The sequence below is a fragment of the Erythranthe guttata genome, chromosome 9 (assembly GCF_056151865.1).
Source record: "Erythranthe guttata isolate IM_541 chromosome 9, IM_541, whole genome shotgun sequence".
In the NCBI taxonomy this organism is placed as follows: domain Eukaryota; kingdom Viridiplantae; phylum Streptophyta; class Magnoliopsida; order Lamiales; family Phrymaceae; genus Erythranthe; species Erythranthe guttata.
This window is the reverse complement of record NC_142541.1, coordinates 11,773,613-11,788,984: the sequence shown is the minus strand read 5'-3', so window position 1 is coordinate 11,788,984 and position 15,372 is coordinate 11,773,613. Positions and strand designations below refer to the sequence as shown.

At 31.7% G+C, this 15,372-nt stretch overlaps 1 protein-coding gene and 1 long non-coding RNA gene across 2 annotated transcripts; one reads left to right on the top strand and one right to left on the bottom strand.

Annotated features, from left to right (window-relative positions):
- Positions 1–5,025: 5,025 nt before the first annotated feature.
- LOC148768099 (uncharacterized) lies at positions 5,026–6,393 on the bottom strand. The gene is made up of 3 exons (XR_016033646.1): positions 6,354–6,393; positions 5,557–5,644; positions 5,026–5,391 (listed from the first exon to the last, which is right to left on the bottom strand). It is a non-coding gene; the product is annotated as an uncharacterized LOC148768099 (long non-coding RNA).
- A 3,893-nt stretch (positions 6,394–10,286) lies between these two features.
- On the top strand, positions 10,287–13,997 carry LOC105955049 (DNAse I-like superfamily protein). The gene is made up of 9 exons (XM_012978748.2): positions 10,287–10,642; positions 11,165–11,257; positions 11,508–11,652; positions 11,995–12,196; positions 12,317–12,395; positions 12,776–12,837; positions 13,256–13,342; positions 13,447–13,550; positions 13,641–13,997. Exons 1-9 carry the CDS (start codon positions 10,385–10,387, stop codon positions 13,712–13,714), a joined length of 1,104 nt encoding a protein of 367 aa, XP_012834202.2. The 5' UTR covers positions 10,287–10,384; the 3' UTR covers positions 13,715–13,997.
- Positions 13,998–15,372: the final 1,375 nt, after the last annotated feature.

The window sequence follows — 15,372 nt, the reverse complement described above, 5'->3', positions numbered from 1 at the left end:
CCCTTGAGGGATACAAAGCACGATGGGTTGTTCGCGGTTTTCACCAGCAGGCTGGCATCGACTTTGACGAGACTTTTAGCCCAGTTGTCAAACCAGCCACTGTTCGAACAGTTCTCAGTATTGCTCTCTCACGATCATTGCCAATCCACCAGCTTGATGTAAAAAATGCCTTCTTACATGGCAATCTCTCTGAAACTGTCTACTGCGAGCAACCTCCCGGATTCGTCGATCCATCTCGCCGCACTCACGTGTGTCGTCTCAACAAAGCACTCTACGGTCTCAAGCAGGCACCCCATGCTTGGTATAAGCATTTTGCCTCTCACATTACGACCATGGGGTTCAGAGAATGCAAGTTCGACACTTCACTCTTCGTGTACTGTCGCAACAGTTCACGCTACTAGAGCAACAGTTCACGCGACTGTCGCAACAGTTCATGCGCCTACCTTCTATTGTATGTCGATGACATTGTACTTACGGCCTCCACACCTGAATTGCTCCGCTATATCATCGCTGCCCTTAATCAAGAGTTCGCAATGAAGGATCTTGGCGATCTTCACTACTTTCTCGGCATCTCAATTACTCGCTCGTCGAATGGGCTATTTCTCTCTCAACGCAAGTACGTCGACGAGATACTAGAGCATGCACACATGGTTTCCTGCAACCATTGTCTTACGCCGGCTGACACAAAGAGCAAGTTGTCTTCGACCACTGGACCCCCCGTTGCTGACCCTACTCTTTATCGCAGCCTTGCCGGTGCACTGCAATACCTCACGTTTACTCGTCCCGACATTTGCTATGTTGTGCAACAAATATGTCTATTCATGCATGATTCGAGGGAACCTCATATGGCTGCTCTCAAACGTATCATTCGCTACATTCGCGGCACTCTCGGCCATGGTCTTCCCTTCTCCTCTCCCCCAATCCGGACCTCTCTCTTATCGCTTACTCCAACGCCGATTGGGGTGGTTGTCCTGACAATCGTCGTTCGACATCGGGCTATTGCGTTTTCCTCGGCAACAACCTCATCTCTTGGTCCTCCAAACGACAGGTCACTACTTCTCAATGTAGTGCGGAGGCTGAATATCGAGCTGTCGCAAACGCCGTCGCCGAAACGACTTGGTTACGCAACCTACTTTTTGAGTTGCTCTGCCCACTTTCAGAAGCCACCATTGTCTACTGTGACAACGTCAATGCCGTCTACCTATTCTGCAATCCTATTCAACACTCTCGTACGAAACATGTGGAGATCGATATCCACTTTGTCCGAGACAAAGTTGCTTTGGGACACGTTCGAGTTCTTCACGTCACTTCTGCCTACCAGTTTGCCGATATCTTCACGAAAGGACTCCCTACTCAACTGTTTCAACAGTTTGTCTCCAGTCTCCACGTCCTCTCCTTTCCCGTTTCGACTGCGGGGGTGTATTAGCGTATATATATTATATATTACATATATTATTATTATTATTATTATTATTATTATTATTATTATTATTATTATTATTATTATTATTATTATTATTATTATTATTATTATTATTATTATTATTATTATTATTATTATTATTATTATTATTATTATTATTATTATTATTATTATTATTATTATAATAATTATTATTATTATTATTATTATTATTATTATTATTATTATTATTATTATTATTATTATTATTATTATTATTATTATTATTATTATTATTATTATTATTATTATTATTATTATTATTATTATTATTATTATTATTATTTATTATAGTTACCTTGTGTAATAGGTTACATTGTGTAATAGGTTAGGGTTTCCTACATGTAACTATATATATGATTAATATACGTGAGAGACACAATTCTCTCTTTCTCCAACTCTATTTATCATATATATATATATATATATATATATATATATATATATATATATATATATATATATATATATATATATATATATATATATAAAAGTTGGGGGTGCTTGCAAATACTTTTAGAAAAAAAAGCTTAAAGTATTTTATTTTTAAGAGACTCAAAAGCAAAGTTGAATTTGTAAACACCTAAAAACAGATTATGTGCAAAAAAAAACCTAAAAACAGATTATGTGCAAAAAAAAATTCATAAATTGTGACTAAAAGATTTTGCAAATACCACCTTACTCACAAAGAGTAGAAGCTATCGTTCGAAAATGAACACATAATTTGAGGGTTTTTTGCAAAAACCACCCCTGTGTTAAAACAATTAGCAAATACCCCCTACGAAAAATAATCAAAGGCAATAAGGTCCCTGAGAGCTGACCGTGTGCTTCACTTGCCATGAATGCGAGTGGGGGTTCGTTTTTTTGACACGAAAATACCAAAATGCCCCCATAAATTTTATAAGCACCAAAATGAAGTTTTTAAGATTTTCAATTGAGTCCTTTATATATTCAAATAAGCCCTCTTCTCCAACCTCAAGAACAACACTCCACTTTTTCACCATTACTTTTTCCAGCAAAACCCATCAACCAAACCCAATCTGAGCATGATGTTCATTCATATTCCAAATCCAAGTAAACAAAAGGGAAGAAAAATGGCGTCTCAAGCTTTTTCGGCACATCCCTGCCAAAACCCAAAAAAAATGCAAACATTCTTCAAAGCATTTTCTTCCAATTTCCATAGCATTTTTTTCCAATTAGTGAATCTTGAGTCGTATACTGAGGAAGAAGAAGAAGAAGAATGTCAAAATCGAAGAATATTCGCCGTCACTCCACAGCTACTCCACCCAAACTCGAAGCCGACTCTCCGGATCCACCACACTGCCGCCGCTGCCGTTGAATGCCACCACCACTACTATAGTTTCTGAATCCACAATTCCCGTCCACCAAAAACTGCTTTGCTGCACTTTTTTCTTTCTATCCGAAAGAAACCAAAAAAATCGCCGCACACCATTGTCGGAGAGAAGATGCAGGTTTGCTTATTTGTGTGATATTTTTTTTTTTCTTTTTATTGTTTAAAATTGAAATATCATTAAAAACTATTAGGGATATTTTAGTCATTGCATACAAGTCAACCATCAATTTCGAATTAAGGAGCGGTGTGCTTCATAAAATAAAACATAGGGGGGTCCTTGCTAATATTTTAACACGAGGACTTTTTTGACAATTCGAAATTACACAGGGGGTTTTATGCAATTAGCTCCATAATTTGATAACGTCTTTTTCTAGTACGACAAAACTTGTCTAATGTAGCATTACCAAAACACCAGTATTCAATATACTAGAGCGGTCAATTGAATAAACGCTAAATATTAAAAAATAAATCTTTTTGTAGGAATATACGACACCATCCCGTAGCATCAAGCATGTGACATACATTTGTTTCAAATACAATGAAACAATTATTTTGTGATATTTATTTTTGTATATTTCTAAATCTTCAATGATTTTCAATCATACGGTAACCCGTTAAATACGTTTTAAAAACGCTCTGGATATAAAGACATTCTTGATTGAAGTTGTCACTACCAATGCACATATAATTAGATCATCGAAATATTTATATTTGGTCACATAATGAACTATTATGGGGTTTAAATATACCAAAGTGTTGAATCTAAACTCCCTCAAAAACAATTTTCGAAAGTACTAAACTTAGTTGTTAAATATACGATAGTTTAAAGATACTTCATGTTATTAGATGTAACCTACATTTATTTTAAATAAAAGAACTAGTATTGCACCCGTGCGATGCACGGGGTCAATTTAAAAAGAATAAAAGTTTTAGATAAAATAATAAATTGCACCTTTGAATATTTGATATATAATATGATATAATGGGTGGGAAAATAATATTCGTTCTATTTGGTTCAAATACTAAATTAAAATATAAAATATGAAATTTGTGATATAAAAAAATAAGATACACCATATGATACAAATACACCTCACACTGCAAAAATAATTATACATATAAATAATTAAAAAAAACCATAATTATACATATAAATAATTAAAAAAAAACACATGTGTTTAACAGTGCGTACATTATATGTCAATCCGCTATGTTTAGACTTACTGGATTCTTATATATTGAATTGAAAAAATATGAATGTTAAAAATATGTAAAATTAGGGAATATTTGAATTGATTTATCCGTGCATTAATTCCTACATTATAATGTTAAAACATACGAATTCCACAAAATCATGTAGATATATTAATAACTAATATGTAAAATTGCAAATTTATAAGGATCAAGCTTAAGTGATGCCAATCGATTAAAAACGAATGCAATAAAAGGGGATTTCATTTTATACTACAACTGCAAGCCCAGAATTTTCTATTAAAATAAATATCAAGGAAATATAATTGAAGAAACATAATCACAATAAAGAATCTGTTTACGTAAACAGTAAATAGATTAAAAGGACATTAATCCTTCTCATCTATTACACTTTGTGTAGATATCTAAATCTTGCTTCAGCCAAACACGGATAATTTATTTTGCCAATCATCTACATTCCTCTTACTTTTTATTAAAGATAATCTGTCACCACAAATCAAATGTTCAGACAAACTATCCATTAAAAGTAATTGCTTTCGCAAGAATTCATGAAAGAAAAAGATACAGGAAAAGAACTTTGTGGTAATAACATATTAACAGCAAAGGGTTCTATTTGAGGCCCGCCGAAAATCGATGAACCATCCACTTGGGCCATAACATCGTTCTTTATAACAACAGCAACACCAAACTACAACCACCAAGAGACAATTTTATATAGTATAGAAACTAAGAATATCAAATCAATTAATATCTACTTAAGAATTAAATGGATGGATGGAGGTGGAAAAACCTCGTCTACTAATTTCTGAAGGCTCCTTGAGAACTTTGCAAGGAGTATTTGTTTGACTGACAATTCAACTCTTCATGATAAATGTGTTCTATCTACTGTCATGATGGCAAACCTGTATATATATATATATATATATATATATATATATATATATATATATATATATATATATATATATATATATATATATATATATATATATATATATATATACGAAAAATATAAGAAATGAAAAATATATAATAGTAAAAAAATTAAACTTACGGTAGATCTAAATGTTTGTTGGTGTGCAACAATTCAAACATACAACGACCTAAAAATAAGAAACTCACGGCCCTTTTAGTAGTAAAAAACAAAAGACAAAATATGAACTCGCAAAATTCTTAATTTTGCTTACTACCTAGTGACCATATCCCTGCTTAATATACATATGAGAAGATCCGGGCAACCTAGTTTATTAAACAGGGAACATATAATATGGGTGTTTCGATAACCTAGTTTGTGGCCATTGTATAATTCATAACAAAGAAGCAAGACCTCCCTCGTGAAGAAGTGTTGCCAATACAAAATACCCTGTAAATTCAATACGGTAAATAAACTATATCATTGTTAACCTTGAATATCAATTTAACTAAATAAAAGATGCTGAAAGGGTCAATAGGATTGTATGATATAAAATGCAAAAACCTGTAAGTAAAATTTACAAACATTTTAACATTAATTTATAATCTTACTCACCTATCTAGTAGTCTGTGTGGCTTGAACTTGCATTTCAACATTAATGGACATTGTTTTTCCTTCATCACCACTTTAATATAACGGAAAGCTGAAATACAATTACAATTGACAGCAATTTCTAAAATAAGAATAAAGAAACAATGTAGACACTATTAAATAGATGGCTAATGAAGATATATGAAATAACTATACAAAAATCTCAAAATTAAATATATTATATCACCAACCGAGCACAAATCAATCAAAATAGAAAATATACAAAAAAGCAACATTTGAACTGTCACATAACAGTGTTGATAGAAACCAATTCCGACGCAAGAGTACGTTATGTCGAAAAAGACATCCATTCAGATTTCATATATTTTTCATAAGCCATTTTAATATCTTATAAAACAACTTTTGATTTGTTAACTTCGAAACTGAAAGGTATTTACTTTACTCGGGGTGTTGAAATTTGGGGAATGATTAAGCATAAGAATGCACAATACTATATAACATATTCGTCATCTTTATCGAAATTTTAGAAACTAATAAAGCAAAGTCCTTATGAGACATGCATATGTGCAAAATTGATCTTTTTAAAAACTCCAAAATTTTGTTGTTGGAGGTTTCTCTGAAAAATCACCAAAGAAATTAAAAATAATAATACCCATAACATCGGGCAGTAAATATTGTAAAACAAATTATATTGAAAATGTGGGTGTCGTACAAAAAAATTACAATCTGAAAGAACGAAAATCTCAAATTAAACAGAATAAGAAGCCCATCGCAATAATAGGGAGAAATTATGAACAAACCTAAAACAAAATGAGAAATTTCTGGAAATCCAATAGAGCGGCCAAAATTCACAATTTTCCGAAATAAACAACAAATCATATTAGAATTTACTCGATGAAAATTGAAGCAAACATAGAGGGTTTGCAAACCTAAAGGATGCCACGTGTCAAAATATTAGGCAAGGTATTGTCTTTTTTATATAGATACAGTAGAACCTCGATAAATTAATAACCTCGCTTAAATAATAAATTTTCCCGATCCCGACTCGGGGACAACGTGTTAAATTAATAATTCGCTAAATTTATAAGATAATACACATTCGAAGATTTTAAGAAGCCCCATATAATATATAAATTAATAATGCATAAAAATAATTCTTACTTTACATGGTACAATACATATTTTATAGATCTATGAAAGCTTAATACAATATAATTTAATTGTCGCTTGTTTCTTGTTGAAGTTCACATCAACATCAATCTCGTCCCTCACTTTTCTTAACATGGTTAGAACTTTCGGTATAGTTTTCTCATAACTCAACATAAAATCGTTCTATATCATTGTTGTTTTAAGAGCTCCCGCTCGTGAAACGGGCTCTATATGCATTGAACTAATGGTACAATGAATAATATATACATAAAAAAATTATAAAAAATGTATTTATTGAAAATAATAATAAAAGTAATTTCATAAATTAATAAGTTATTAATTAATGTATAAATTAATAATTATTAATTTATTGATAAGTTAATATTTCGCTAAATTAATGAAATGTTGATGGTCCCAACTGTATTAATTTATAGATGTTTAACTGTAGATAGATGTGGTTATTTATTAGGGTAAATTACACCCACGCCCCTGAGGTATGCTTAAATAATTTTAAGGTTCCTGTGGTATCGATAATTACACTCACCCCCTTGAAACGTAGTTATAAACTATAATGGGATAATGCATTGGATACGTTATTACGATACAGTTCGAACGGACTATTGGTTTCAGGAAGTGGTGGAGACGACAAAGAGTTATGGGTGATTTAAGAAATATTGGGGGAACCATGTCACCCCATAATTCTATGTTATCTCCACCACTAGCTTAAAGTAATAGTCCATTAGAACTCTATCGGAATAATGTATGCAATGCATTATCCCGTTAGAGTTTTTAACTACGTTTCAAGGGGGTGAGTGTAATTATCGATACCACAGGGACCTTAAAGTTATTTAAGCATACTTCAGGGGTGTGGGTGTAATTTACCCTATTTATTAATATTTAACTTTGTAAACTTCTAATTTTGTGATAATAATTTATAAATTCATATCGTAAGTTTATATTATAGTGCTGATGCAGAAAAGTTGTGAGAGGGTAAAGAAGAAAAGGAAGAACATACATGAGAAGAAAATTAGACCTAACAAAGAAATAAAGAGAGACAAAAACGAAAGAACAATAAAAAGAATATATGAACTCGAGAAGAAAAATAAAGATACAAAAATGGAAGAATATAAACTTTCTACCTAACTCTCTCTATCTTCGTCTTTCTGCGATAAACTTAAAATCTACGAAATCGTTTCATATTAACCCTTTGGCCACCATGGGCGAGTCCAACCCTAGCTTGGGCAAAGAAGAATCTAAACTCACCCTCAATTCAAAACTTTTACATTATATATATTATATCTATATGCATATTTATCTCATGAACCCAATTTTTATTATGGGCAAATTACAGTCACCCCTGAGTTATGGTTAAATTATGAAAACCTCCCTTCTGGTTGGGTAATGATCACAGTCTCCCCCTCAACTATGTATTATCTTAAAAAAATATCCCTCTAGAGGTGTATTTAAGGATGTTAAATCGGTAAAACCTAATTGAAATTTCACTACGCCAATATTTCATACCGTTTACCGAACTGAATATACGATTTGGTTCGATAAATAACCGAATTACATAAATTTTATGTAAAAAAATTTAAAAGAAGGGGTGGCTGTAATTACACAAACAAAAGAAGTTTTTTTCGTAATTTAGCCATACCTCAGGGGTGGCCGTAATTTACCCTTTTTATTATTTAACCCATCCAAAACTCTAATTAATATTAGAGTTATCCTATTTTTTCCCTTTTTTCTTTGGGATAATTAGTGAAAACCCCCCAATTCATTTACTTATATAAAGGTGGATATAACCTCATTTTCATTATTAGTGAAAACCCCCACCTTATATTATTTTTTTTTTTAATTAATATTATTTTTGACATTACTAATATACCTAATTTGCCCTATTAAAATAACCAAACCTATTTCACGTTCTCTCTATTTTCTTATTCTTCTCTCTCTTTTCTCTCTACATATCGGCGCCTCCAACTCTCTTCCATCTGTGTTCTGCCACCGCCTCCAACCCTCTTCCGTCTTTGCGCCGCCATCGTTACTCTCTTCTCCCAACGGCGTTTCTCCCTCCACCAACGCGAAAAGAAGACGATCTTCACCCCTGGGATTCTCTCGTCAAGGACGGCGTTAGGGTTTTCGCTAGGGAGAAAGACGAGATTATGCAGCGGCGCTAGGGTTGATATTGCGTCTGAGATTTCAATACAGACCACCGCCACATTGTTTCATTGTTGTTCTTCTTCTTCTTCGTCTCTGATTTTTTGGAACCCAATTCTCGAATCTTAATTTTCTTAATTGGAGTTTTTGGTTGAATTCTTATATAAAAGGCTAATTTTGTGTTCAATCAATAGTATAATGGATGTTTGGTTTTGTTGAAATTGTGTGGTGTTATTCACAGATTTATAGATATTTTCGTACATCAATATAGTTGTTTTCGTACAGCAATATAGTTGTTTTCGTACAGCAATATAGTTGTTTTCGTGCAGCAATATAGTTGTTTTTATTACTTTTTAGTTGAATGTAATAGTTGATTTAACAAATAGTTGATTTTGATAAATGAGAGTTGCTGGAGATATATAGTTGTTTTACTCATATTGTTTTAATAACAGTTGTTTTAATAATAGTTGTTTTATTGAAATATAGTTGTTTTAACTGAAGACAAAAAAATATAGTAAAAAAATATAATAAAAAAGTTAAAAAAATAATTTTTTTTTAAATATATTTTTTTAAAATAAGAAAAATAAAAAAAAAAACAAAAATTAAAATTAAAATACAAAAAAATAAAAAAATAAAAGTGTATCAAAGTAGTGTATAATAGGTAGTAACTAGAGGAAGGGTAAATTTGGGAATAAAAAAAAGGATGGGTCTCTCACTAATAAAGGAAAATGAGCTAGATCTATCATCATTAAAATAAAGCTAGAGGGGGTTCTCACTAATAGTCCCTTTTTCTTTTGGTTTTGTGCTATGTTGCGTTCTTCTTTTATGTTTTTCTTTCCTTATTTTCTGATTTTGCCCTACATCATGCTAAACAAAGTCCCAAACTCATTTTTGGGCACATAACTTGTTCATGTTTTTATGATGCCGATCATAGAGCGTGATGCACACAACACACATCAAATAGTACCGATTTCATTTTTAGCACTACTTGCAAAGACTCTCATTTTTTTATTGGTGGACTTGTATGTTGGCGCTTATATAGTTCACTTTGGCACATGTTCCTTTACAAACATAATATATTTGTCCGTGCAAGGGGCTAACAATCGGGTACAAAGCCTAAGATTGTCAGAGTCAATTAGCTACACGATCATATGACATTTCGCAACTGTTATACTTGTTCTACCCATCTTTGACGAAACTATAAGTAGCTTCTACTTTTGTGGTGAGTCAAACAGTTTTCTTTGATTTTCTCATTATCCCCTTTGTGCAATGCAATGCCTTGATTTCAAGGAGGAAAACATTGCACCTCAAGATTGTAAATACAATTATGCAAACGCGAAGGGGTTTTTTTTTGTAATTAATCATATTTCAAGGGTTAGTTTGCAATTTGACAACTTTTTGTAGTGTGAAAATGTTCCAAACACTTCCAATAATTAGCATTAGCCCCCTAGTTAATTTCTCCGGCAACAGCCAAACAAAGGTTATATACTCCTCCGTCTGTCAATTGACGGCAGCGAACACAAAGATGAAGAGATTTTTCAAGCCGGTAGAGAGAGATTCCCCTTCCAAGAAACCCACTCTCTCCTCTTCCTCTTCACCACTGAAAGACTCCGAAAACCCAACGGAAAATGCTTCTGCCGCCATTGATGAAGACACCACAAAGAAAGAGCCTTCGAAATTCTTGACATGGAATGCCAACAGCTTCCTGCTACGAGTCAAGAACAACTGGACCGAGTTCTCAAAGTTCATAGAAACCCTTGATCCTGACGTCATTGCAATACAGGTATTCTTTCCAAAAGTGTTATTTTTCTAATGTTGGATTAGTGCCTGCCAAGTGTTTGTGAATTTGTTTTTCTTTTGATGCTCCAAAATGGGAGGGCCTAGTTTAAGTTCTTATGATACCTTTTTGGTTGTATTGTTTGCTTACAGTGAATTGATCAAAGTTTTTGCTTTTGTAGTTATACATCCCTGTTCTAAATGAATATCTTAACATTTTTGTTTAAATTTCGCGAACGTCTCTGTTTAGGCAGAAATGCTGTTTGAGTAGGAATTTATGATCTTGGAATACATGTTACTTGTAAGTAAACATATTTTGTTCCAGAATCGGGCCTGCTTTAGCATAAATTCTTTTAGTTGATTATGCAACGTACCCCTACCCCACGTAAAATATTTGTGGAACATCTACTCCCTTGATTTGTAGAGATCTTTTATTTATCTTGTAAGTAAACATATATGCAATGTAATTTTGAATTTTTGTTACTTGGAACCTTGGACAAGAGTTTATCTAACTTGATAATGGTGGTAGGAAGTTAGAATGCCTGCAGCTGGTTCTAAAGGTGCACCGAAAAACCCTAGAGAGTTCAAAGATGATACTACCTCCTCACGTGAGGAGAAACAGGTAAACTTTTTATTTCGAGAAAAGTTTATAAAATTCATGATCTAAACTTTTTAATGCGTCGTACTTTGATTACATAAATTCTGCTAGCATAGTACTTTATTAATTCAGGAATGAAAAAATCTTCTCCGGAAAAGTAAATTGAGTCGGAATGTAGGCAACAACATTCCCATAAAATAGTCGGTGCATAGAATTTTCCTTTTACTGCCAGTATATGCAAATTGAGTTATTTTTTCGTTATTTTTGTGTGCAGGTTCTGATGCGTGCATTATCAAATCTACCATTTAAAAACTATAATGTATGGTGGTCTCTTTCAGATACAAAATATGCTGGAACTGCGTTGTTTATTAAAAAGTGCTTCCAGCCGAAAAGGGTTTCCTTCTCATTGGACCAATCAGGTTTGTTGGATGATGTCTTTTTCGAATAGGATCTTTTTTATATAAAAATAATTTTGCCCTATTGCTATTGGATTTGAAATTACCTTCATCCCACTTATAGTATGATTTAATCATAAGGAAATGAAATTGTATCTTAATCGTACCATTCTCGTCATTAAATAGTCTTGCTTATATTATCTCTGGCTGTTAAACATTTTTTGCTTGTGGATTGTCCCGATCAATGTTTACAAATTGAAATAACGAGCTAAAAGTTTCAAAATTATAAGAGATCCGAATGTTTTGTTAGAGATCTTGGTGCAAGGAGCAAAAAGTCATTTCATAACTGTGTAAGTTTCGTATTAGGTTCAAAGCATGAGCCAGATGGCAGGGTTATATTGGCTGAATTTGAATCATTCCGTATATTGAATACATATTCTCCTAACAATGGATGGAAGGACGAGGAATCCTCGTTTCAAAGGAGAAGAAAGTGGGATAAAAGGATGTTAGAATTTGTTCAGAAAAATTCCGATAAGCCCCTTATCTGGTGTGGAGATCTTAACGTAAGGTACTTTGCCAAAACACGTGCAATAATAAGTTCAGCTGATCTGTTCAATTCGTGCATTTCATATATTGGATAATGCTGTTCGTAATCTCTTGTTATTATTATTAAAAAAAATTTATGCAGTCATGAAGATATTGATGTAAGTCATCCAGAATTTTTCAGTTCAGCTAAGCAAAATGGTTATGTTCCACCTAATAAAGAGGTACTGCTTTATAGCAGCTTACTTTATTGCCTGTCGAGTTCCGTGTTCATTATAAAGCTTGTTATTTGAATCAACTTTAATTAAGTGATTATGAAGGGAAAAAGAAAAAAAAATACTACCAACTTTGTCCGAGAAATTGGTCACGAGTATAATAACTAACTAATGAGGCAGTTTTACTCTTGATTTAGTGGTCAACTTTTTCGTGCATTCTGGTTACATTTATAATGAGAACGAATGGAGTAGATAATATTCGTAGCAGTAGATGAATTGTTCATATATATATATATATATATATATATATATATATATATATATATATTCTCTTTTTTCTCTAAAGCTAACAAATTGTGATGTCGAAATATTTTCTCTATGTGATGCAGGATTGTGGACAACCTGGATTTACATTGTCTGAGAGGAAACGATTTGGTTCCATTCTAAAAGAGTACGTACCGTGTTGTCTGATCTGATTATGAGTTATTCAATGGTTTTACGGTAAAATCAATCAACATTCGTAATTAGAATTAGAAAGGCTGTTCCCAAAGGCCCGAAGCAAATTCATAATTGGAATTAGAGGACCTTTTCTTATTTTAATTGATTTTTATTTTATCACATTGTGATTTTGAAATTTCGAAAAACAATTGGATGATGACAAAATTATCAACAATTGGCATCATAACGTATTTCGATTCAACAACGTAAGAATACATAGTTCTTTGATTTTGATGTAGGGGTTGTTGAATTCTTGCCTATTAGATGCCTTTTTTTATTTCTTTCTTTTTTCTTTTTTTTTTTTTTTTTTTCTACCAAGTATTTGTGGTTTATGGAAATCTCACACTTGGATTTAATTTGTGTTTACCCAGGGGGAAGCTAATGGATTCGTATAGGTATTTACACAAGGATAAAGACATGGAGCGTGGTTTCTCCTGGTCAGGAAACCCCGTCGGAAAGTAAGAAGTTACTATGCTAATTTAATTCAATTTAATTTAATTGATATGAAAGAGTATGAGAATCGACAATTGGAGCTCACACAAATGAATTAACACATTTGCAGATATCGTGGAAAAAGAATGAGAATCGACTATTTCATAGTCTCGGAGAAACTCAAGGAAAGAATTGTTGCCTGTGAAATGCATGGACATGGTATTGAACTACAAGGTAAACGAACATTGTTCGAATTGGTTTAATTACATCTAGACCCCTCAAGTTTTGAAAAATTGCAATCTTAACTGAGTCAAATGGTTGCAGGTTTCTACGGGAGTGACCATTGCCCAGTATCGCTCGAGCTTTCTGACGTGGGCCCTACTAACAACGGAAGCTAGGTTTCTTTCTCTTTGGTGATGCATTCAAACACTATTAGTTTTTATTGCATTAATTCCACTTAGTGGATGGTTATTAATGGATTAATTGGGACCCTAATTGACTTTCTCATTCCTATTTAGTGTGCCAAATACGTATTGCTTATTTAGTGGTGAAGGCCGAAGAGCATGTATTTCGGGCCTGTTTGGTTAAGCTTATTTTAAACAGCTGATAAGCTTCTTCTGATAAGCCGTTTATTAAGAGCTGATAAGTCGTTACGTCTTATAATCGGAATTAATTTTTAAAGTGTTTGGATAGTAAGCTTATAAATTATTTTTACATCATTATAAGATCTTACATACACATGTGGAGTAGGTACTTTTGAAAAAGATCTTAAAAGCTCTTCAATAACTTATTTTTTGAACTTTTAGGATCTTTTTTAGAAAATTTACCAAATATTTTGGAAGAGCTTCTAAGCTCTTATATATTTTATAGAGTAAGATACATTTTACCTCCTTGTACTAAGCCCTATGTAACACTTATTAGTTACCCTATGAAAAATACACTTACCCCATCCACTTAATGGTCAATCTATTTGATCATAGAGGTGTTAGTAGTAAAATAAACTTAATATATTTTTATTAAGAGCCCGTTTGGCTAAGCTTATTTAAAACATCTTATAAGCTCCTACATCTGATAAGATGTTTTAGGAGCTGATAAGCTATTAGATTTTGTTTTAAAAATTATTTTTTAAGGTGTTTGGATATTTAACTTATAAGTTAATTTAGTTTTTATAAGTTGTTCAGGTGTTTGGAAATAAAATGTCTGTTTATCACTATAATGACAAAAAAGTACATGACGCCATTATAACTGTTAAACTAATTCGACTTAAATAATTTTGTTCCTAAACTGTTACTATAATAATATTTACAAATTAATTTTCAAATATAAATAATAATATAAAATTATATATTAAACAAACCAAATATTTTTTTATGTATGTTGATATGACATTTGACAATTTTTTTAAAATAAAATGAAGTGTAATAAAATATTTTAATGAAACAGATTTGTGAAAGTTTTAATTTTTTTCCCATTAATATATTAATATAAAATAAAATAAAGGTTGTAAAAGAAATATATTTTTTTTATAGCTAAATAAAAGAAATATAATTTATTATTGAGATAATAAGAATGTTCGGGTATATATATATATATATATATATATATATATATATATATATATATATATATATATATATATATATATATATATATATATATATATATATATATATATAAAATATAAATAGAGAATAATTTTTTTTACAATTATCATGATAATTATATTTTAACTAATTATTAATCTTGATTACAATAATACGTTGTTTTGATAAAATATAAATGTTATTAGTATTCATGTAATATAATAAAGTACTTGAGGGTAATTTTGTATTTTGAGTGTTTTAGTAAATAAGCAAACAAGATCTTATAGAAAAAAGGTGGCGTGAAGGTACTTTTTTAAAAATATCTTATAAGTTCCCTAACAGCTTATTTTTTGAAAAAATAAGATCTTTTCTAATTTTTTTACCAAACACTTTTTAATAGCTTATAAGCTCTTAAACATTTTATAAGATGTTTTTAGGAGCTTATAAGCTTTGCCAAACAGGCTCTAAGTTTT